General features: G+C 43.2%; 1 protein-coding gene across 3 annotated transcripts in view; it reads left to right on the top strand.

Annotated features, from left to right (window-relative positions):
• BAZ1B (bromodomain adjacent to zinc finger domain 1B) overlaps window positions 1-25,258 on the top strand; it is a 50,408-nt gene that overhangs the window by 16,538 nt on the left and 8,612 nt on the right. For 2 of the 3 annotated variants that reach the window (XM_080388764.1, XM_080388763.1), the window contains exons 7-15: window positions 572-2,267; window positions 7,072-7,210; window positions 7,693-7,820; window positions 9,324-9,435; window positions 16,863-16,961; window positions 17,406-17,583; window positions 18,593-18,775; window positions 23,133-23,280; window positions 24,751-24,898. In XM_080388764.1, coding sequence (XP_080244890.1) covers window positions 572-2,267; window positions 7,072-7,210; window positions 7,693-7,820; window positions 9,324-9,435; window positions 16,863-16,961; window positions 17,406-17,583; window positions 18,593-18,775; window positions 23,133-23,280; window positions 24,751-24,898 — 2,831 coding nt within the window. The remainder of the gene's footprint in view (window positions 1-571; window positions 2,268-7,071; window positions 7,211-7,692; window positions 7,821-9,323; window positions 9,436-16,862; window positions 16,962-17,405; window positions 17,584-18,592; window positions 18,776-23,132; window positions 23,281-24,750; window positions 24,899-25,258) is intronic. The other variant, XM_080388765.1, reaches the window with a different exon arrangement.

Raw genomic sequence — 25,258 nt, 5'->3', positions numbered from 1 at the left:
CAGTAGCTTAAAAACAATCAGATACTCAGTCGCAATAGTTCAGAACTGACTCTTGTCTCGCCTTCATTCTAGATGCTTTCAGGCAGTTCAGAAGTCAGACTCTGAACTCCTGTCACCCATCTCTCTGTGCTCCTTCAGTTTTCTTCCGGGTGGTGAGGTGGGTGGGGTCCAGGACTGAAACCTACCTGACTCACTAAGAAATCTGTAGGCAGAGGAATAGTTGAAATTAATGTCAGTATTTTCCAGGTAAACCCCCTCCCCACAACATTTGAAGTAGAAGCAAAGTGGTTTTGTGTAATGTAGTTGGAAACTTTTAAAATTCTTTGTGGTGTTTAATTTTATAAAGTTAAATGTGAACTTTCAGGAATGAGCTAATGACCTCATAACCAATGTAGTGACTACAGTGCAGAATATTGGTAGCTGTTGCAGGAGCCCGTTACCCTTAACATATTGAATAGTCCTTGTTCATTGGAAAAATACATCAAAACCAGGCAAAAATAATTGACAGAAAAGGATCTAATAACTTTTACCTTTAAATATTAACATAAAAGCATTCTTTCTTTAATTTCAGTACATGACTCTCAACCCTGCAACCAAGAGGAAGAGCTCTCGATCACCTGATAGAAAGCCTTCTAAGAAATCCAAAGCTGATGGATCATCCCTGGGCCAGCAACTGAGCCCTACTCTGTGGTGCCATGTGCATTTGGAGAAATCTATTGTTGGCTCGCCACTGAAGGTGAAAAACTCTAAGAATTCAAAATGTCCTAAAGAGGAGCTGGAAGAAGTGATGAAAATTGTGTCACCTGCTAAACTTGGTTCTAACTTTCACATTCCAAAGAGGAGCCAACTGGGAAAGGGCAGCAACAAATCCTTGGACAAAAAGCAAAGAGGCAAAAGGGTTCTGAATGGGCAGAAGTCATCAGGGAAATCAAAGTCTCCTAGGAAAGGCTTGAAGACCCCTAAGATGAAAATGAAACAAATGACGCTACTGGACATGGCTAAAGGTACTGCTAAGGTGTCCAGGGCTTCCAGGAATTCTGGAGGCACCCCTAGGTCTTCCAGCAAACCCCAGAAGCATCTTCCTCCTGCAGCACTCCATCTCATTGCCTATTACAAAGAAAATAAAGACCGGGAAGACAAAAAAGGTGCTCTTTCTTGCATCATCTCCAAAACAGCCAGGTTACTCTCAAATGAGGATCGTGCCCGTCTCCCTGAGGATTTGCGAGGGTTAGTACAGAAACGTTATGAGCTTCTAGAGCACAGGAAGAAATGGGCCACCATGACAGAGGAGCAGCGAAAGGAGTACATGAAGAAGAAAAGGGAGAAGCTGAAAGAGAAACTGAAGGAAAGAGCCAAGGAGCGGAAGGAGAAGGAGATGAAGGAAAAAATGGAAAAGCAGAAAAGATATGAGGACCAAGATCTTAAAGGGAAGACCTTGCCTACTTTTAAACTGGTTGATACTCCAGAAGGACTTCCTAATACGCTCTTTGGGGACGTTGCCATGGTGGTGGAGTTCCTGAGCTGTTACTCAGGGTTATTGATGCCAGATGCCCAGTATCCCATTACAGCAGTTTCCCTGATGGAAGCGCTTTGTGCAGAAAAGGGAGGCTTCCTTTATTTGAACCGAGTACTGGTCATTCTTTTGCAGACCCTGCTGCAGGATGAAATTGCTGAAGATTACGCTGAGCTGGGCATGAAGCTTTCTGAAATACCACTTACTTTGCATTCTGCTTCTGAGTTGGTTCGCCTGTGCCTACGCAAGTCAGATGTGCAAGAGGAAAGTGAGGTCTCAGATAATGTAGATGAAAGCAAAGATTCAGCAACTTTTGAGGACAATGAAGTACAGGATGAGTTTCTGGAGAAACTGGAGACATCGGAGTTCTTTGAGTTGACTCCTGAAGAGAAATTGCGGATACTTGGAGCACTGTGCCACCGGATTCTAATGACGTACTCGGTGCAGGACCACGTGGAGGCCAAGCAGCAGACATCAGCTGAGCTGTGGAAGGAGCGCCTGGCTATCTTGAAGGAAGAAAATGACAAGAAAAGAGCAGAAAAACAGAAACGAAAAGAAATGGTGGCCAAGAACAAGGAGAATGGGAAAGACGAGAATTTGATGGCAAGAAATGAAAAGAAAAAAAATGATATGATGAAAATAGAGCACCGGCTAGAAATACAAGCTGATGATATGATCAGTGCTGTGAAGAGCAGGCGCCTTCATGCCATCCAAGCCAAGAAAGAGAGGGAGCAACAAGAAATACAAATGAGAGGTGAGAACAATACCAGAAGAGTAGTGTGTGTGTGTTGTGGAGTAGAGAGGAATAACTTAATGGCAAATCTGACAGCTTATTTTCAAAGCATGACGTGGGATTTACTTACTGGAGAAGTTTAATTCAGCTGCTGTGGTTCCTGTGGCAGCTGAAAATGTGAAATGCTAAGAAAAAGCAGTAACTGCTTCTAGATTTTTATCTGTTGGCATCTTTTGTTGAGTACCTTTCTAACTCTGCCATGCCTAGGAAGGTTGGAGAACAAAAAATAAGTTTTGGGGACACAAAACAAAAAAAAACCAACAACTTGACTATGCCCGAACATCTTCTGGCTGTTACGTACACAGATATTTCCTGCCTAAAAGCTAGTTCCTACAGCTGCTGCTGACATGCCAATGCATGGCAACAAGGCCAGCAAGGTTAGCAGCCCTTCTTTCAGATAAGGACTTGGGCAATAAATTTCAGTTTACATTTTCTCACTTTAAAGAATTAAGTTAGTGTCCACTCAAACCTCTTATAAATAATGAGTTTCAATATCAAACTTTGTATGCCTCTGTAAGTAGTGCTTTTTGCTAAGGAGTATGGAATAAAAAAGGAAAAATACTTTGGAATTACACTTCAGGGATTTTTTTTTTTCCTTGTAAATGTGGGTACTGGGCAGATGGAAGCAGGCAGGATAGCTCATCTAGGTTGTTACTTACCTGCTGAAACAGTTGAGGGACAAGCATCCTGCAAGGAGCCTGGCTTACACACCTTGGCTCGGATCTGGAAGTGTGTGTTCAAAGAGACCAAGAATAGGTAGATCATGTGGGATATCCTGGGGCTCCTAATGAAGTAGACTGGGTACAACCATGCCTCATGTTGAAAGTAAATAGATTTTTCAGATCTTCTGTTAAGAACTGTGAGTCTCAGAAGTACCAATAAACTGCTGAAGATCTGGAGTGCTGTCCTAATTCTTCAGAATAACAAAATACCAAATATCTAATGTGCTATAGCTGCATGGCGTGTTAGCCCCAATTCTTGTAGTGTTCCAGTTATTTGACAGCAAGTTCAAGTTCATGATAAGATTTTAGTGTGAAATTACAGTTTGGACACTATTCCTTGGGATACTTCTTGTTGTTCTCACTTGATAGTTTGTGGTAGTTACATATGAAGAAAAGCAATATTACATTGATGGAGGTAAGAACACTTACTTGCTTGCATGCTGAGAAAGTTTAATTCATTCTTTTGGACTCCACAAGAAAAACTAGGTCTCTGGCAGGGAAGGAAGAATAAAGTCTTTCATTAAGGGTTTGAATTCCTATTGCTTCCTTTCAACATAACGAACACCAACATTTCAGGCATCCAGGGCTTCTTTTACCTGTTAAGCAGTTGCTACCAGGCATGAAGGTACCCTCAGATTACCAAAGATCCGGGTTAATGTTGATAGTGCAGTAGTTAGGGCTGCAGGGTTGGCAGCTCAGGGCTAATCTGTTCAGGACTTCAGAGTCAGGGGCTGGTGTGGTCTCAGGCAGTGGAAAAATAGTTCTGGATAGCCACAATGAGAACTGCACCAGTGTGCTCCTGCCATCACACCAGCTTCTTCGGCATGCTGGCTTTCATGCCACTTCAGTTGCATTTGCTTTTTGTAATGTTGATATCTCTGGAGGAAGTAAGAGAGTAGCTGCTGACAAAACACCTATTGTGCAGTGATTTTAATGTGTATATATATATATGAATAGTGAACCACTGCACAGTAGGTGTTCTGTCAGCAACTACTCCTTTACATATATAGAGATATGTATCTCACAGTCACAGGTTTTTTTCACCACTCTAGAAACATCTGTTACACTGGGAGAACTAACCTCTTTCAAGTTAAGCCTATCAAAATTGCAGCCAGTGCTACCAAACTAGTCTCAGCTCAAAAAAGAGCCCAGTGTAAGAAAGCATAATATTTTGTTGTTCTTCTTCTTTCTTGGCTTCAAAAGCAGTCAATGCAGAACTTCCTGTTGAGGTAACATGATTAATATCTGTATTTTCATAGTTGTAGAAGTCTGGCTACTTCCATTTCCATGTTACTGCAGCACTTACTAATTGTTCTTTGCCTCATCGCTCCATGAAGCAATAGCCCCCAGTGTGCTGGAGAAGAATGGAGAGCTGGAAGCTTATACAGCTAACAGAGCCTGCTGGAGAGGAGAGTGAGACTAGCTTGCCATTGCAATGGAAGATGGCATGCAGGAAGGAACCCTTCAGTTTGGTGTCTTTCTTCCCTGTTTGAACATTTTTGGCATATGAGTAAATTTCAGTTTTTGTTCTTTCCTTGCCTATTCCTTATTCTGGCAATTAATGGTACCTGCTGCAACTGGTCTTTACAGTTGGATAGAAAAAATACCTGTCTCATGAGTGCCCATGGTATTCCATGTTGTAAGCATTGAAGTTTACTGCCAGTTTGGCTTGGTTTGGTTGGAGTCTTGGCTCTTGAGGGGAGGGTGCTGAGTAGGAGGGAAGTGTACCTTGTGGTGATACCGTGAGGTGATGGCAGCAAGTCTTGAGAAGGTGTCAAGGAGAGAAATTCTGGGGGAATCATATTACCTCTGTCTCCTAGTGGAAGGTGAGGAGCATACCTCCAGTAGTACACATCTGCTGTTGTGGTTTGCAAGAGTCAGATTTGGGTGACATGAGGCATTTGGTACTGTGAGACTGGCTGTTGCTACTTCTTCAGATTTCAGTGTTTTGACATAAGGACAGGTTGTAAGGTAGGGATTGTGTAGCTGCTTGTATCTGGCAGGTATGGCTTCAATAGAACAATTTTGCCATGCTGCAATTACTGTAAGTTGGTATATTATACAACAGCTGATATAGTGTGTTGGTGTAACAAACACAAGGAGTATGTTCTTCAGCATGTCTCCTCTAATCAGTGAGGATTGATTACATTGGCAGGACTTCAGAGACTTACCAAGTATTTACTAAGCAACTGTTATCAAACCTATCTTGATACAGAAAGTAGTTGCAAGAGAAAGAGTAGGTAGTAGCCCTGGCAAGTCCTAGCAAGATGTTAGCTTTCTCCCTGGGACAGCAGCCAGCCTATGACCACTATATGCTTGCTTTTGCCTGCCCCATTCCACCTCACCCCTTCCATATGGTCTCATTCCATCTGTTTCAAACCTACCTTTGTGATGCAAAGTTAAGTCTTCATTTCTTCATGCTTTTTATTGTTTCCCTCAAGTTTTCTCAGGATACAGAAAAATGTTGCCCATAGCCATTTGTGGAAGTCGTGAAGGGGTGATGTGTTTGTCAGATTGAGATCAGGCTCTGAAGAGCCAGTGTGAGTCAGTATGAGGTCTTGTTCCTTTTTGTTCAGGCGGTTCTTGGTGAAAGTACACCTGTTCTTCAGAGATGGGCAAAAATATAGAGAGGCTCTTGAACAGACATGAGAAGCATAAATCTTGTTGATGTTAAATGTTGTCTCCTGTCAGAAGTTGCCTTGCTTCTTACCTAGATACGTGAAATTACATGCTCTGTTCTCTAAGACCCTTGCCAAGGAACCTGTGATGCCAGGATTTAAGCCACTTCATATTTTTCTTTCCCCTCCTTTTTGTCAACAGCTATGGATATTGAGAGCTACTGAAACTCCAGAATACTTCTGTCATGAGTGGGAAACTTGAAGTTTCTATTTTAATGCTCTTCCACATCATAGCATATATCAGACTGGTGGGGGTTGGAAGGGGCTGCTGGAGATGAGCTAGTCCAAGCCCTGCTACAGCAGGTTCTCCTAGAGCAGGTCGCACGGAGTCATGTCCAGGCAGGTTGTGACTGTCTCCAGGGAAGGAGACCCCACAGCCTCTCCGGGCAGCCTGTGCCAGGGCTCTGTCACCCTCAAGGTGAAGAAGCTCTTCCTCACGTTCAGATGGAACTTCTCGTGTTGCAGTTTGTGCCTGTTGCCCCTTGCCCTGTTGCTGGCCACTGCTGGAAAGAGCCTGGCCCCGTCCTCCTGACACTTGCCCTTAAGCTGTTTGTGGACATTGATAAGACCTCCTCAGTCTGCTGTTCTCCAGGCTGAATAGGCCCAGCTCTCCCGGCCTTTCCTCGTGAGGGAGATGCTCCAGTCCCCTCACCATCTTTGTAGCCTCTGCTGGACCCTCTCTAGTAGTTCCCTGTCTCTGGAAAGGGGCAGCCCAGTGCTGGACACAGCACTGCACCCTCACCAGAGTGGAGTAGAGAGGGGGGATCACCTGTGAAGTGTTAGGGTATGTGCCTGGGTCACTGTTGTGAAACAGTTGTGCCTGAAAGAGGCCTCCATTGTGCCAGTCTTTTTCGGTAGGTAACGTTGTGGGGGAGCATTCCCCTTACCTGCAGTTATGGAAATACTGGTGTCCATTAGCCATGCTGACCTCAGTGCTGTCACAGCTGGACAGCTACCAACACTTGGAAAGCCAGAACAGAAGTCCTTGTCATATATTGTGCAAAGATCTAAATCTTTGACCCTGTTGTTATATGGAATTGCACAGCAATGGATGCCACTTTATCTAGAATGAGAAATAGTAATGAGGACTAATTTCTCCAGACAATTTTTATCCAGACTTTACTCTTTCCTCAGTGCAGTTCATCCTTGACCACTTAATAATTTTTGAGTTTTTTTTTCAAGAATGGTGGGTGGAAAGCAAGCTGAAAGGTGGGTGGCTGTGCTAAAAAAAAACAAAAAAAGAAAAAAAAAGGTTTTGGTGACTTTGGTTAACACTTTTAACTCCATTGTGTAGTGAAATAAGAGAGTATTAATGCCTGAGTTCAATAAAAGAAAGGTAATACTTCTCTGTGCTAATTCTGACAGTGAAGATGGAGAAAGAAGCAGAGGAAGAAAGAATCCGGAAGCATAAAGCTGCAGCTGAGAAAACTTTCCAGGATGGAATTGCCAAAGCGAAGCTGGTGATGCGCAGGACCCCAGTTGGCACTGATCGTAATCATAACAGGTGGGAAAGGAAATGATCCTGGGCTGCCAGCTCTTTCCTCTGAGTGGAGCTTTATTCAGACAGCAGCCCCCAAAAAGTGATTGATGTGGAGAGTGCTGAGGACTCCCTGTGTATTGAACTGTAGAGGAAAGCGGAAGAGAGGCTTGTGTAGGTAGAGTGTGATGGCCTTCACTGGGTTTACATGGCTGGCTTTTTGAGGCCTTCTTGTGGAGGTCAGAATCCACTAGCCAGTGGAGCTTCAAGTTCTTGCATCCAGTGCTCAAGAACCTAATTTTTTTCATGTTTGTTGCACAGGAATGCTCTTAGAATGGATTCTAGTAAAAGCTTTTCCTATTTCTCAACTGCTAATATAAAGATATACATACTTTCAGGTTTTTGAGTCAAGCACACAGATGCTTCTCTGCTCTATGCAAATAAAAGTGGGAGTATGTAACTAGCCAGAAGAGGAGACAGGTACGTGTTAACATGTGTGTTTCCTACAGGTACTGGCTGTTTTCAGATGAGGTTCCTGGCTTGTTCATTGAGAAAGGCTGGGTACATGACAGTATAGACTACAGATTCGTCCTTCCCCATCAGAAAAAAGATTTTAGAAGGGACTACAGCCCAGGAGGTATGATCAGCCTGTTTCTCTGTGGGTATTTCCTTTGTTGCTGTGTGATTGTTAGAATGGATTTGTGAATGTGAGAGAGAAACTGTCTAGTCTTGAGTGTTTTCATGAGGATGCTCTTGATTTAAGCCTTCTGTAAGCTCTAGAAACCTGCACACAGTAGATGTCTGCTCATGGTGATCTCCTTCCTGCTGCTGCAGGATGTCAAGACTGCCTGCAGTGTACTGCATCATGTCAGTTGTGGGCTAATACCTCTCTGGCTGACTCTGAACCTGCCAAGCTGCAGCGTGCCACATTTCTTGGACAAGTAGTTGTGTGCTGCAGAGTGAGGGTATCCATCATGCTTCCACCAGTGGCAAGACTCTAAGATTAACCTGTGAAATAGTATCAAGCAGGACAGTCTTGATACCTATAGCTTTGCTGATTGAGGCCGTTTCGGCACATCCTCCAAGCTTGCCATTCACCTTGTACTGAATAGGCAGGTGAGGTGCAACAACTAGCTGAAGTTCTAGTGCTTCCTCTGTAGTTTTGCCTGGTTGACTTGGAGCCTGGATGGTGGAGCCTTGCAGGCAGAACTTGCACATACACAAAAATTAGGCTGTGGGGAAGGAAATACTTCTATGTGGAAATAGCTCTTGGTACAGAAGAGCATGCTATCATCTGACTCTGGTTGCAGTGTCAGTCCTGGTCTTTTCTTGCTTCTGAAACGTCGTAGGCTGGCACTGCATCTTGTCTACAGCAATGCTCGGTGTGAGGCTATGATCAGAGAGCCCCCACCTGGTGGTGGTTTGTTTTAGACAATGGGCAGAGTAGGCATCTGTGAAAGAACGGAACAGGGCAAACCTACAGTGAGATACTTCATCCAGAATGTAACTTTCCAGCCATCTGTGTCATGGTGACCTGTTGAGCTGGAGGTGGTATCGTTCAGTGGCCCTCAATGGGTATATTTTCTTATGTGAACTCTTTCAGATATTGACCAGTCATGTTCCTGTACACCAGCTTGCTTCCAGCTGTATTAATTTCTCAACTGCTGCCTGTGTGTTTACCCAGCTAGTGTGCAAGATTTCAGGAGATTCCTTTTGAAACTTAACAAGCAAAGGCTTAAATAAGCAAAGGTTTAAATTCATGTTAGACTGTTGTCTAAGATGCAGAAATACAAACTATTTAAACTCATTCAGTTCTAAAAGTACTGTGTCAGTATGTAGCTAAAAAGTGAAACTAGTTTAATGTATTTGAATATTAGGAACGCTTTTCTTAATTTTATGTATGTGCTTTATGATGTAGTAATTTTGTTAAAAGTCCATTACATGGTTTTGTATTTCTATAAATGCATGTATTGTGAGCTTTAGCAAGCTAGTAGTGGATTAGTTTTCCCTGACAAATATATTGCTGGCCTAAATGCTGAATATAAACACCTGGAGAAAGGTTAGTTTTTGCAAAATAAAAATGCTTACTGAGGAGGAAGATGAATGAGAAAACACTTGAGCTCGTGCTTTTCTTTTACAGACAAGCGGAGGAGCACAGCCACTGATGGCAGAGCCAGCAAGCTTCACCGGTCTGTGCGTGCTGCACCCCTTCCTGCAGAGACCACTGCACCCAAGCAGGGACAGAACTTATGGTAACACATGCTTTTATAGCTGCAAAGTACTCAAAGCATAGAGGTCGAGGAAACTAGGCATAGACGGATTTCTTTGGATAAACCCTATTATGTATCTATTACTCTTTCGGTACTTAACAGTTTGATTAGTTCAGCAGCTCTCCAGGCCTCTGTTACTGGTTTATTACTGGTAGTGAATTGCTAATAGGGCAGCCAGTCCAAAAGCCAGTGGAACCATTATAATCAGTCAGACTTAAAGCCGCTATAAATTAAACTGGTAAAATGATATTTTGTTGTATTGCTTTTAAAATATTTTATATTCAGGAGAACTGTTAATTTACAACAACTTGTGTGCTTTTTTCATCATTGGCAAGCACTACTTCAAAAAAAAAAAAAAAATGGAGGGAAGCAGTGACCTAGCTAAGCATGTCTAGGATTTCTTTCATGGTTCATCTTGGCAGAGCTGAATTGTGGCACATGGGGTTCTTGAGCACATGCAATTTAAGTTTTCACTGAGATCTTTGGAGACAGGCCTCTATCCTGTGTGTTCTTGTACTATGTGAGACATGCAGAGCCGTTCCCCAGCTCCTCGTCAGTGGCTTCTTCCTGGGCTTCACAGCAGACTGCAGTGTCCATTTGTTCTCCTGTAGCACTGTACCATGGAACTGATTTTCGTCGCTACTGATAATTACAGCTTAGCAAACTGTTCTTCCATGTTGACAGACTGTTACCCCTTTTAGTGATTCCCAATGCCAAGAAGTAGCCACCAATGTGTCTAAGTGAATCAAATCTAAACATTTCTACCTTTGAGCATGCTTGATTGTGACCTGCTCCAATAATTTGCCCTACCAATGTCTTTTACCTTTAAAGAAAATCTGCGTAGGCTGTTGCCCTATGTGGTAAGCAGTGTCCCCATGCCAGAAAATACTGGCTACAGCTTTACCTACTAAACAGATTGCAAAGGACTCTGCATATTTATTTATTATTTTTTTTAGATAACCCTGGGAAGTAACTGTCACAAAATACTTGCTCTTGCAGCTCCCCTAATAGCAGTGACTTTTCTCCAGAATTTCCACTGCTGACCCTCAAAGTGGGGTTACTTGGTCTTTGATAAACATCACCAGTTGTGACCTTAGCTCCAAAGCATAGTTCCACCGCTGCAAGTTAGAACTACTTTAGTAAAGATGTTCCTGCTCCCCCACCAGGAACTGTCAGACTGAAATGTGTGAATGTCTTAATTCATCTGAACCAGCAGAACTGGGTGCAGACTCTTTCTTTGTATTGCTCTACCCCTTCTCTTTCTTTGCTAGCAGGTCATAGGAGACAGCAGAGTTTCCTGGGCATGCCTCCACTCTGTCCAGTATTGCCACGACAGATTTCCACCCCTTTCTCAGCGTAGGCCTTTGCATATCTTGTCATATGGCCAAAATTCAAGCAATTGGGCTTTCCTAGGGAATGGGTGCTAAACAGGAGGTTGTAGAAGACAGTATGGTCCACAGGAAAGTCCTCTCTGCTCTTTAACTGCCTCTTCTAATACTTGATCTTCATTTAGCAAAGATGGCAAGATGTGTTTCCAGTAGGACAACTTTATATAAGGAAAACATTAGCTTAAATTAGTAGCATATTGCTGTGAACTGAAGACAACGTTGAGCCAAAACAGATGACTTAAGTAACACAGAGTCCCTGTAACTTGTCGTTCCAAGCCAAACTTGAAAAAGTATTTGATATTACAGTGTTGAATTGCTCAATCAGTTTGGCAGCACTCAACGACGTGCTGAGGGAGATCAGACTGTTCCAAAGGCAGGAGTGCTTTACAGAGAAACTAGTCATATGGCCCAGGCAAGGCAGCTCTTTGAACCAGTCCTGTACGCTCTCAGGACTGAATTCTGTTATTAAGAGCTGCTTCATATGAAGTGACCATAATATGCAGTATTCTTTTTTCTTTTTTTTTTTTTTAAAGTGCAATAAAAAGAATTAAGAAGCTTGTTAAAATTAAAAAAGCTTAAAGTGGCAGCCAAAAGCCTAAAGTGCTTTCAAAGACGTTGGCTTAAAGTTTCCATACTAGATGGTCAAAGCAAGTGCTGCCTCTTACCTTTGAAAAAAAGGGTTTGAGGAAACTCGGAAACAAAATGGCAGCGATAGTAACAAAGCATTCTCAGTATGGTTCACATCAGATTAAGGAAGCTATTACAAGTAGGAAGGCCTACTTACAAACTGTGGTGGACCCTAAATGAAGGAAATAATGATAAACCAAAGTACAAACTAAGGGCAAAAAAATGTTTTGTTTTGTTTTTTTTTCCCTTGAGGGAACAATTTTGCTTCACAAGATCTGTTGTTACAGGGCCTGCCTTAAGGTGAGAGTGCAGCTTTTCTCATGAGTGAATAATTGGCTAAGAAATAGGAAACAAATCACAGAAATACTCTTTAATTTGTATGTTCAGCAGAGAGATGGAGAGTAATGCTAGAGGACAGTGGGGAAGTCTCCTAAAGAAAGAGGATTTTCTTTTGATACAGAAAAAAGGTTTGGGAAATAAAAGTAGCAAATAGCAGTTTTGAAATAGAGAGGAAAGTACTACTAGGGATCATGCAGCTGATAATGGGTAACTCACTGCTACCAGCTGCTGTGGACCTTCAAATTTGTACCTGTTCAAAGCACCAGTTAGACAAACTGCTGGAAGAGAGGTTCACTGGGGAGTGTTAAGCACAAAGGTTCTTGTCCTGGCATACAAGGAAGTCCTCAAACCAGCAGATGTTAAAATCTGTAGATGCAGGTTGAAGACATGTCACTGCATGCCTGCTCTGCTCTTTTGCCACTCAGAAATAAGATATTAAACTGAGTGTGATTTGTTGGTTGGGGTTTTTTTTCTTGCCTGGCTCTTAGGCCACTATGTTTTTGATTTCTGTCCTTTTTGGTACCTGCTAGGAAAGACTGCTATCACTTGCTGATTTTTATTTTTTTTTTTTTTTTACTGAGAATATCATGCCTGTGTGCATTGTTCCACCAGGCAGGCTGACGGTGTCAGGATGTCGAGGTAAAGCAATGCAAATGGAAGATCTGAGTCAGATGCAGGCCTCCATGCCCTTAAAGTAAGCAGGGAGCACAATGGCAGCTTTTCAGAGAAAACGTAACCTCTTCTAACTTAGTGTTCTTCTGTGCTGTCTGCATGACTTTCTCCTAACTGACAGGGCCACCTAAAGCCATTTCTGCAGATAAGCAATAAGCTTCCTCAGCTGAAAGACTTTCCTTTAAAGCTCTAGAACTGCAAAGAGCCTGTTTACTAAGTACCTATCTGACAGCTGTCACCTGACAGGTAACCTTCTACAAAAAGAGAATTGACCACCTGAGAGCTGTATTTCAGGGGACAGCCAGTAACTAGAACTTCCCTCTGAGGAAATCTATATTTGTGTTACTGTATTTTCCTCTGTGGCCTTTGCCATTGATCTCTCCAAACTCAAGGACTCCCATGAGCATAGACCGTTACGGAAGTGTCTCCTCCTTGGCTACTTTTTGCCCATTGTCCTTACACACCCTGAGGAACCCTGAGACCATGCTGAAGCCCTGGGTTATCTACACCCCCTGTTGTTTGGATACAAGGACTTGTTCGGCTGTAACTCATGTTAGTATGTAGTGCATAGAAAGTTTCATTTCTTTGCGTTCTTTAACTCTGCTATTAGTCTCTTTTTCCTGGTAGTACCATCTAACATGGGATTGAGAGTAGCCTCACAGTGCACATAGAGCATCTTTAGCTTTACCCTTTTATACTCTAGAGTGATGAGACATTGGAATGAACAAATTAACTCTGTGAATAGTTGTATTTCACAGCCCTGCCCCTTTTCTGCTTGAGGATGGGAGCTGGTAGGGCATTGATAAAGGAAGAAAATAGATGCCATACCTCTACCAAGAGCTATAGAAACAGTATCCCACAGAAGTGGTTTCTGCCTTCAGTACTTTGCCCACAAAAAGAAGAGGTCGTAGTGTTCTGTTCTGAAAGTGCAGAGTTTGAATCATTGTTCTCATTCAGAATTGTAAATGCTTGGTTATTTCTGTCTTCTGTGGACAGATGGACCAATCCCACTTCTAACACTGTGTACCACTTTCACTGATGTTGATGCTTATTTAAAAAAATCTCCCTGTTTAAAGCTTCTGGGCACATGGTCCCTGAAAAAGTCTTTTGTCCATACCGTAGTGCTTCATGAGCTGTACACATACTGGTCTTTCCTGCAAGAACCACAGGTTAATCACAACCTTTGCAGTATAATAGTATGCAGGAGACTTCTTACTCATCCTGGTCAGAAAGGAGTTGAATTTTGGAAACACTGGCATCTCTGCAGAGTAACTCCCATTGTTCTTCATCTATTAGGAATACACCATGATATGGCGGGTCCCCTCAGCAGACCATTTGAGTTAACCATGAGTGGGTGCTGACAGACTCCATTCTCACGCCTATATTCTACAGATGGGAGTTCCCCTGTTTCCACCATCCCTCCAGAGCAGGTACTGATCCTGGGCTCCTTTAGACGTTATCCTCTTGATTTCTTCATTCCCTAGTCTGCAGTCTAGGTTTTATACCTTCCTCTGTCTCTTGCAGCCTGTAGCCTGAGAACAGGTAGGAATATTCAGCCTGAGTGAATACGGGAGCTCCTTTTGACTTGATGCTTGTGCTGTATGTCCTTTCTGGTTTTATTGCTGACCACTCTGCTGGCTTGTGCTGCCAGGAATGTAAGGAAAAAAATTCTAGGCTGTTATTTACAGATGCAGGAAGCCCTTACCCCAGTCAGGATTTCTGCCTTTCAGGTCAGTTTGAAGACCTCCATCTGGTCTTGACTCTCCCAAAGGCATCTTTCCCATCACTTTGGATTGTGGTGTTAAGCTCTGTGTCAGGCCACAAGGAGGGCACCAATTGCCTTCCCCTCCCTCTTATCAAGACCCACAAGCTCATAGCCCTATTGCCTCCCTGTTTAAAATGCCAGCGCTTTCTTACCATGTCTGTGCTCCATGCCTTGTGCTGGTTGAGCCCTAGTTGGAGGTGGTTCCTTCAGGTAGTAGGAAGTGCATGGAGCTGAGTTGAGAACCAGGAGCTGTGGCTGCATAGAGCAGCAAGGTGTCACCAATCAAACTAACACAGGTGCCTCTTTGATGTGTTTTTATTTTGCATGTTTGAGTTCAAGCTCATGCAGAACAGTTCCCCCTCCCAGAAATCCTGGTTCTTGCTCAGGGCAAATTGGGAAGGCTCAAGTACCTCTTGTAGATGTTCTCCCTTCCTGGTCCCATTTCCTTTTTCAGCAGGAACAAAGTTGTGCCAGGGCTTAACCCTAGCTTTCTTACAAGGACAATACCTGCTTTCTCACGCTTGCCAGCAGCCTGTGTTTTCTTTCCCAAAGCCACATAACACTGGAGAATACAAGTGCCATATGCTGTTTCCAGTGCCCTTTCATTTTTACAGTAAGACAAATGTATAGGGAATTTCCTCCCTTAGATTTGCAGCCATGGGGCAAAGCCAGGAAAGCTCAGGCATGGTCTTCTCGGGTATTTTTCCCAGCCGGATCCTGTGGTATGTTGCCAGCAGTGCTGATGTTTCATCATGACCTAGGCAGCCTTCTCAACATGACTGAGAAACAGTCCTCTGCAGGGCAACTGTTTTGAAGATTAATTTATGCTATTCCCATATTGTGACAGATTCTTCATACTGAAATACGGTTTTGGACCAATCCCAAAATTTGCCCCAAGGGTTTGGAAGCAATTTGATACCAAATATTCTAGAGGAAACTTTATTTAGCAGAAGTCCAGTAGACTTAGAAATGATAGTCCTTGCAGTAGTCTGTCTGTAGACCTTCCAGTGAATGTTGGAATGCTAATTATTCACTGTAAGCGGCATCTATTGGAAAAAGACAAAAGTTTTATTGTAACAGGTTTGTGAATGCCTGTTGGAACCCATGACCAAACTTTAGTCACTACTACTTTTAAATTGCCTTTACTAGGCTCTAGGGAGTGAAGGATATTTGGAGCTGCTCTGTCCTGTTTCTCTCGGGGAGGGTGTGCAAAGGATAGTGGTGGCCAAAAGATCTGATCTCAGTATGCAAAGTGAGGATGCTCTGCAGGGTTGGAGTATACTGAAGCAGGTGACTGGCAAGAAACTGTTTTTCTTCCATTTTTAAACAATCAATCCTGTATTTTATTAGAGTAATTAATTGACTAACTGAATGCGAATTGTGAGGCTGTTCCCCTAATAGGAACATACTAGAACTCTGAAATATTTTCTTTTCAGATATGTTCTTTACAAAATATTTCTGCCAGAAAAATAAGCATTGCAGGTACTATTATTCCAAGAGAAGCCAGAAGAGCATCTTTCTCTAGTTGTTGCTTGGCTCATCTGAGCTTATGCCCAAGAAGAAAAATTAGATATAGAGTCTTCTCTGTGGCTGGTAAGGATCACATAGTGGTCCTTTGCAGTTGTTTCCATGTAAGGTTGATTTTGCTAGTCTTTCACTTCCCTCTTCTAAAGAGCAATCCTCTTCTAGAAGATAAGTGATTAGTTTTATTTTCTGTAAATGAGTTCTGAAGTTCAAATTGAATCCCTGCCTCCGTCAGGTGAGGAGGCTCCATGGCACCCTAGAATAGAGTTGGAAAAGAGCAGAATTTCAGGCTGTCTTAAAGCCAGTTTAAATCTACAACCCAGCATTAAAACTTGATTGTACTCTGGAACTGCAGAGAGAATTCCTTATGCAGAGAGCTCTGCAAAATTTTTCCTCTTTTAGATTCAGCTAACTGCTGATTATGACTCCTGTCCTGAAGGACTTTTTGAGCAGAAAGATTTAAATTAAGCTAATGAATATGGTTTTCACATACTGCATTTCAGCTTTCAAGTTAAGGTGAGCTGCTTGGAAAGGAAGACTCCAGCACTTGCAGAGGATACAGCCTTCACAGTCACAAATCTACATCAGCAGTTGTGATAAAAGCTAGGATGTACCCTTTGTTAATCTAGGGACAACTTGGGTTAATGAAAGAAGTTGAAGACTCTGCAGAAGGAGTGATTAAATTGCCATGCTATGCAGTGCATAGCATGTTAATCTTTTCTAGTGCATCTAAAATGACGTTCAGATTACTTAAATGGACTGCAACTTAGTGAATCTAATCCCTGGGGTACATGACTAAATTCAAATGCCAATGTTTTAATAAATTTAATGGGGAAAAACCTATAAATCAGTTCTGTGGTGTGTTTGGGTTTTTTTCCCTTGGAATTGGCTACATCTGGGGACCTTGAAACAAGGCCAATCTGAGTCAGAATGCTTATGCCAGCATTACTGGAAGTGATCCACCTTGCACCGTGGGGTTGGGTTATAGGTTACTTGTCATCCCTGCCCACTAATAATAATGAACTATTTAGAAGGAGGAATTGTGTCTCTGTGGCAAGACATTAGCTGATGTTGGTGCATGTTGTATCTTTCAGGTTTCTTTGTGACAGTCAGAAGGATTTGGATGAGCTGCTGAGTTGCCTGCACCCACAAGGAGTAAGAGAAAGCCAGTTAAAGGAGCGTTTGGAGAAGAAGTGAGCCTGCTCTTTTTTTTTTTTTTTTTTTTTTTTTTTTTGTGTGTGTCTTCTCAAAGTCAAAGCGTATCCTTGTCACAAAGCCGTTCCATTCCTGGAGCAGCATTCTGTGCTTTGTTTGATCATGCCTGTGCTGAAGAGGGGAGGATATTAAGGATGAGAAACTGCTGTTTTTCTTAGGCAGTAACTGCAGGTTCTTGTTAAGTAATGCTCTAAGCTGTGAAGAGGTTCTGTCAGTCTTTGAGTAGCTCCTTGCAACTGGAAACAAAGGCAGTGCTGTTTCACTCAGAGCCAGAACTGCCACGTGCTTTCAAGCATCTTTCAAGGACTATTCTGCACTGGTGGAGCATGGAGATCATGATGGATAGCATTGTTGCTCCAGTGCCTGCATGGCTCATGGGGCTGTGGCCTGCATGTATTCAGAGGTTGGTTTTGATTTTCCAGGTATCAGGACATTGTGCACTCTATCCATTTGGCTCGGAAACAGAACCTGGGCCTCAAATCCTGTGATGGCAACCAGGAACTGCTGAACTACCTCCGAAGTGATCTAATTGAGGTTGCAACTCGGCTGCAAAAAGGAGGCCTGGGATATGTTGATGTGACACCAGAATATGAAGCAAGAGTGAGTAATCAGCAATGTAGTACTGAGCAAATCAAGCACAAGCTGATACTTTCTGTAGGTCTTGAGTCTTTTGTTTTCCCCAGACAATTTTCTCATGTGTCCTCTCTTTCTAAACTAATATTTCAATGTTACGAAGATGCTGGCTTGAGGTCCTTTTAGTGTAGGTGTGTCATAATGTTGGAGCTAGGTGTCCTGCGCAGCTGTTAAACTGTCCTTTTTCCTTTGTCTGGTGGTATACTTCCTCATGGAGCATCAGCAGAACTCTTTGTAACTTCTTCAGAGCCAGCATATCTTGTTGAGACAGCAGTTTCCCATTTTGGAGTGTTGGATACTTTTTGGTTGTTTTAGGTTTTTTTATAAATTCAAACCACTTTAGGCTCAGGGTAATGATTGTATCCCTGTTCCAGGACCAGGTGTTCATGGATACGTGAGCACAAGGAAGTTACTGTGCAGTAAACCAAAATACGTGTTTTTAGTGCTCTGGCTAGTTCAGCCTAACTCAGATGAGTGTTACTGGTGCACTGAGTGTCTTTAGGGGGGGATAAATGTGCCTCATGTGGATAGAGTACGCACCCTTGGAGTAGTGCATGCTCCCCCTACCCAGTGACATTGGCTTGGAATGGTTAAAGCTCTGTTTTAGCTGCACCCGGAGTCACTGCAGAGACTTCCCGGTGTAGATGAGACCGTAAGTATTAAGAGGAGGGGAAAAGTGAAGTCACTGAAGGAGCGGAAGAACAGTTTAGTGCTTGGTCATGATGGGTTTGGGATTTTTCGTGTGGGGTTGTTTGTTTTTTCGAAGGCATGATGTTTTTTACTGAACAGCGCTTTGCATGATCATCAGCTAGGTATGAACTAGCAGAAGCAACAGTAATATGCTGATTCTATAACCAAATATGGTAGATGTGATAATTAATGCAGTGTTCATATGTATCAATTTGCAGGGCAGACCCACCTAAACCAGCATAGAGTAACATCCAACTGTTATGTGATCGTATGCTCTTCCTAACAGGTATACTCACTAGAGAGCCTGAAGGATTTTGGAGAGTGTGTGATAGCACTCCAGGCTGGCATTGTTAAGAAGTTTCTGCAAGGTTTTATGGCCCCCAAGCAGAAGAGAAGGAATCAAGGAGAGGACTATATTGCCAAGGCTGAGGAGATAGATGAAGACAAGAAAATGGCAGAAGAAGCTAAGGTATTGCTCACTTCAGGGCTCTGTTTCAGTCTCGTAGTACAGCTCTTTGAGCAGGGACAATAAGCTTCATCGGGTACTAAATCCTGAATGGCTTCTTCTCATTCCAAGTTTGGAGTGCAGTGGGTTTGTTGTTTTTGCGGCCGGGTGTTCCCTGATTATATTGAAGAGTAAAGGTATTGGCAAAATGAAAATCGTGCTGAGGAATTACAGTAATTCTTTCTGTGGACAGGAAATAAATCAAGTCAAATGTTTGACTTCCTTCAAGTATAAATTGGGTACTTTAATAAAAGCATATTATGGAGCATTTTTACACAACAGGAGTTGTATCTGTCAAGAGAGGATTGATGGTGGCTTAATGCCTTTGATCCATAAAGGAGAGACACGCTGGGGTTTTGGTGACTGCAAGGGAGTTAAGTTCAGGTAAATATCAGTGTTGTGCAGGAAGAGACACTAGCCATCATATTAGCAACCCATAGAAGATGACAAACTGTGGATTGCACACAGCTTGTCTGGACATCTGAGGAAACACACCATATGTGCCTGAAGTAGAGAAGTGGTATTGTGGGGCTGAGTACATAGCCTTCCAAATCAAAGTTCAGATGGGATGGAGAAGGGCTGTGGAGGATTTGGTAGGGTCCTGCAGGCAGTTGAGCTGTACCAGTGTGTCATCCTAAGAGGGATAATAGTGTGCAGGAGTGGTTTCTATGCTCTAAGTTGAATGGGCCATTTAGTGCCTCATGACAAGACTTTCCCCACTGCCCCCTCCCAAGTCCTCTGCCCTGATTGATATTTCAGCAGAACTAGCAAGACCAGGATTGGAACAACAGAAGCATTTGAAATTGCCAACTTAAAAACAGAAATCCTAGATGCTTGACTGGTTCTGGGTGTGGGTTTTCTGGGGTGTGGTTTAGGTTTTTGTTTTGGTTTTTTGTGTGGTGGGTTTTAACATCTCACTGTATGCTGAACCCTTGTTGTTTGAACATCAAGTCTTTGCTATGCTGTGGCATTGCCATGTTAGCAAGATATTTGGATAGACACTAGAAATTTTCAATTTCCCAGTTGTCCTGAGTGTTTCAACTTTGTTAACTCTGAGTCTTTGAGTCCTTAGTGCAAAGGGAATGGAATGCTACCTTACCCTAAAAGCTATTAGCAGAATACGGAGCTGTAAAAATCAGTTCTGTCTGAGACAGAGTCTGGATCATCACATTTCCTGCATCTACAGCAATACTATATCATGCCCTACTATCATGTGTCTTATAGCTATAACCATAAGGGTTGTACTTGTAAGGCATACTTTAAGGGTAACATCAGATTTACTATGACATCTAAATGGATAGTAATTCAGCAGCATGAGCTCTGTATTTGAGCCCTGGTCACTTCCCTACTATTGCTAAAGCTGTTTCAGGTTTCAAACCCAAGCTTTTATTTGCCTGAAAATTGAGCCATTTTGATCATTAATGTTGGCTAGTTTCTTCATTCTGCCTTAGAGCATTGCTGTCTCTCTTAATAACATGGTTACCAGGCATTGTTTGTTATAGTAAGGCCAGGCTTGTGTAGTGTGCTTCATTCTAGCAATTGCAGAATTTTCAGCTACAGCAACCTAGTTAGACGAAGTGCTCTGTGTGGCTGAAGCTGCCTGATTTGTACTTTCTCCTCTGTAAACCAGCTGGAACAGTAGGATTTCTGAATATTGCTGTACTTTAAATCATAAGTTACTTTTTTTTTTTCCCTAATATTACCTAGTTTGTCTAATATGACTGCATACTTAGCTATACAACTGAGCCTTCTAGGTGTATGGCTACAGATTTAAGTATTGCCAGTCTGAGTATGCAGTCATGCAGATGTCCCTCCAGAGCACTAACTTCTGTCCTGTGCTGATGTCTCTGGAGCATTTATTTAACGCGGTGCAGTGGTTCAGTGCTTTCTTATATCTGGCTTAGAGCTTTCTAGACACTCGTGGTAGTACAAGCAATGTTCAACTTTTTTGTTGGATTTTGGGGTTGGTTTCTTGGGTGTGTGGTTTTGGGTTTTTTTGGGGGTTGGGGTTTTTTTTTGCCTCAGTTTATCTAGAATGAGCTTTCTTTTTGCCAAAGCAGAAAACCCTTATAGGTGACCTTGAAAGAGCAGCCCAGATCTTAGATATAGTTATCCATTGAAAAAAAACTGACTGTTGGGCTTTTAAAGACAAATCTCTTGCATGGGTCAAGAATTATGAAGTCTTTTAGAGCCAGAACTGCACTGAGACAGAAAGCAGGTAAAATACAGCATAGCCATACTGGAAAAACACACTTAATATACTTACAGACTATACGAGTGAATTTGCAGTCCTGTGGTATGGTTATGTCTCATTTTCCCTGTGAGAAACAAGTTATGGCTTAATAAGCACCCGTTTGCTGACATAATTGTCTATACTGAGGGTTCCTGCTGGCTCAGCTACATAGCCAGAGAGCATACTGCTGGGCAGCAATGTAGACCTGGCTTATGGCTGTTTCTGCAAATTAGTCTTGTATCTCTGTTTCTGCAGATGTTGCCACTTCTAGTGGCAGTACCGCTCTGGACTATCCCAGAACAGGACAGGGACTATGTGACCTCTTGGCAGCATGAGATTGCAGCACAGCCACCTGAGCATAGTGAAGAACACTGGTATATTATCCATCACTGCCACTGGCTTTCAGTGGTGTTTGCAAGGGAGAAATCTAGGGTGTCAGTCTTCACCTGCAGACAATACCTCAAAGACCAGCTTCACAACCAAGCAATTGCAGTTTCAGCTGTTCAGGGGGATTTCTGTCGTCTTAGGATACCAACTGGGGAGTCTTTCGAACTGGAGGTTTGTCCACCTTTACCAAAGCAGACATTTTCTGTCACCGAAGTTGAAATGTGACTGAGGGCTTCTCCTTCAGTATTTTTGTTTTCAGTCTTCTTTCAGTCTCCTGTTTTGCCTAGTTGGCAGTCTGAACTCCCTTGATAATGGTACTACTAAAATGCCATAGTCTCATGATGCTTGGGAAGCAAGGCTAAAAATCTGTTAAATTCCACAGGCTTGAGGAGAAAGATCTAAGCAAAACTTGCCAACAGTTTTTGCAGATTTATCTTGGCCCAGCAGTTAACCCAGTGTGTTAACAGCAAAACCCATGGAACAGTTACTTGGAAAATCAATTACACAGTATGTGAAGCACCTCAACAATGTTCTGCAAAGAAATAGCACAGTGCTGTGTAATCTGCCACAGTAGGCTGTGCAGGTTTCCGTTTGTCTTGAATGTCTCAGGTTCCAGGTTCCACACTAGCAATGGCAGCAAGGATGCTGGCATTTTAGAATAGCTTGTGTTTTTTTTCCAAGCATCTAATATACGCTGTGCTTCCTCAAATTCAGTCAGAGGAGAATGTGCAACTCTGCAAAAATCCTGGGTTTTGTTTGGCTCCCAAATTGCTGTCAGCTGCAGAGTTTAAATTTTCCCATCTGACACTTCACTGTTTGTTTTCTCATTCTCCTGGGGTAGAAGAACATTTAACTTGAGTCCTATTATGTCCCTGTCATGTCTAGGCCATCACCTCATTGTTGTAAAGCAAAGGATTAACGTTGGAGTTGAACATGCAGTGGCTCTGGATTACTTCTCTGTTCTGGTGCATTTCCGATTTACCACAACGTTGTTTCTAAACCTCCAGAGCTGAGTTTGAGATTTCACATGAGGCTTGCTATGTGTGGACTCCAGCAGTTGCCTTCATGCAAATCTCAGGTTTAATGCTTTCACCCTCACTTGCAGCTAATTCGGGGATTTCATGTGCACTGAGGTCATCTTGTCTCAGGAAAACAGCTGGTTTCATATTTGGGGCTCCAGGTGCTTTGCCTGTCAGATCTGACTGTAGCTGATGTCACGGTCCCCTCTGCCAGCTGAGCAGCGTGGAGGACCGGGAGGACCGAGTGTTGCGGTGGCCTCGGGTGTCTGCGGTACCCGCTGGAGGGCAGCACAGGCCGCTCCAGCCCACCACGCTCCAGTGCTGGTGCCAGCTGTCTCCTAACTTTCATCCTGTGTTTTACAGTTCTAGGTTTCTGCCTTTTATTTTCTTAGCCTGATGATTATTTGGGTTAGACTTTCAGAGCAAGAATTTAGTGGAGTTCACATAGGTTGTTTCAGCCTGGCCGTGAAATGCAAAAGGGCTCCACTGTTATGAACAAACTGTCTGATCCAGTGAGGCTGGTTATGGATAAACCACAAATAGGACTGCTGAGGCTGTATAGAAGAAAAGAAATATAGAGTTGAGCTTTGGTTAAGGGCCCCAGCTAAAGGATATAAAAACATCTTCAGACTGTAGCAAGCCGTGCCTGTGCTTCGTTGTAAGCTGTTAGGTCTGTCTGCAGGTTGCTTCAGCCATGGAGAAGTGGAAGACAGCAATCCGTGAGGCCCAGACCTTCTCCCGTATGCATGTGCTGCTCGGGATGCTGGATGCCTGTATCAATTGGGATATGTCAGCAGAGAATGCCAGATGCAAAGTGTGTCGCAAGAAAGGTATGCATTCCTGCCCCACGCCTGCGCAACAGTTGGAAGCTGTCACCTCTCCATGCCCTGCTTAGGCAACATGCCCTTGTAGTCTGTCACTCTGTCTTTGGCTGTATTTTGAGTTTTGAGCATCAGGATTTAGTCAGAAGCGCTGATCTCACAGAAGCGTTTGACCCGGAGTCCAATAAACCATTCTTATGAAACTGATACACGGTCTTGCAGAGCATTGCAGAGCTGCCGTCCCCTGAATATTTAGGGCACTTAGACACAAGTCATCTACAAATCCTTCTGGGAACACTTGTGCCACTCCATTCCCTGTTTCATTTTTTAGTTTGAATGGTCTTTGAGCCTCTGAGCCTTGTCAGTTAATCCCATGTTTTACAGAAAGAACAAGCAAGGAGAGGCTGAGGGGGTAGCTATCCTTTGTAAGGCTGGGGAAGTAACTGAACAGGTGGCAAGGGGCTACCTTCTCTGTATCCACTACAGTATGAAGGGCTTTAGAGTCTTGCAGGTGGAGGGGATAGTAAAAGAGGTGTCACCAGTGGTGGAGTGCTAGTATTTGTTCTGCCATAACCTCTCCTTTTGGATGGAAGCCTGGAGGAAACAGCTTGGTAGTACATTCTGCCTCATCATGTGCTTTTTGTCTCACTTTCTATTTGCTGAAACACTAGTGGGAAATGAGGGCAGACAGACCTCAGTGGGAATGCTGGGCTACTTTTTGTTTACCAAAAGACTGTGCCATCCACCTCTTCAAAGAAATAAGGGCCGAAATGGTACAACATTCTCCTTCACTGTAGAGTCTCAGGGATATTCCAAACCAATGCAAAAACTGTCCTATTTGCTGTTGAGGGGGGATTCTAGGCAAATGCAAGAGGGTGCTCACCTGAGACTAACAGATTTTTGTTCCACAGAAATTAAGAACTGGTATGTTGGAGAAAGAGATGCTGGCAAGCTCTCTGCACTTTTTTTTTTTTTCTTCTTTAGTAATGAAATAGCTGGCTCAGGACTATCTCCCTGTTTCCCTGCATCAGTGAGAAGGCACAGAGAGACTAGTTCTGCTGCATACTGATTGCCTTTTTTGGCTTGCTACCTTAAGTAGAAAGAAGATGCTGTGCAGGTTAACCACACCGAGGCTAGAATAAGAATAGCTGCATTTATAGCTCCTTGCTAGGCTCTCGGGCATCTTTGCAGCAAATTTCTCTTTCCCTTTGTTTGGCTTGATTTAGCCTGAGCAGAACCAATTTGGCAGGTTTCCACCTTTGCCACAAATGAAATCTTTGTAGGGCAAGGGACTTTTTTGTTTCTGAATGCTGCTGGTGTGCACTGCAGTGGTGAAAACAAGAAGGAAGGGTCCCTGCTGGCCGACGGTACTTTGCATCTTTCTTTTGCTTTGTCCTGACCTCCAGCACTGCAGCAGCTTCTGCTTCTCAGGTTGGGCCAGGCTGTGGCACTTGTAACAAGTAAGTTGTGCTCTCCTAGGTGAAGATGACAAGCTGATCCTGTGTGACGAGTGTAACAAAGCCTTCCACCTGTTTTGTCTGAGACCGGCACTCTATGAGATACCAGATGGTGAATGGCAGTGCCCAGCCTGTCAGCCTTCTACTGCCAGGCGCAGCTCACGAGGCCGGTGAGTGAGCCTCCTTTCCTTTGCGTTGCCACAGAGGGACAGTTCTAGCTGCCCTTTCACAAGACAACCAAAACGGCCTGAAACAGAGCCCGCTTAAAAGGTTTGAAATTAGCTTAGTTAACTCGGTGACACTGGAACAATAGAAAAGCATTTTTTCAAGCTGTAACTTTGAGCACACCTGTGTTATGCTGACCCATGACAACAGGAGTTTTAATAAATAACTTGTTTGGCAGTGAAAACATGCACAAAACATCAACCAAAATCAGCTGTGCTAAGCTAAGGGCTGTTGTTTTGTTTAACTGAGCAGCTAGTTGAGTTGCTTTCTCATGGGAGTGTAGCTGGTAGCATTGCAGCTCTGTA

This window comes from Falco punctatus, assembly GCF_963210335.1.
Source record: "Falco punctatus genome assembly, chromosome: 1".
NCBI lineage: Eukaryota > Metazoa > Chordata > Aves > Falconiformes > Falconidae > Falco > Falco punctatus.
This window is presented reverse-complemented; position numbering and strand designations above follow the sequence as displayed.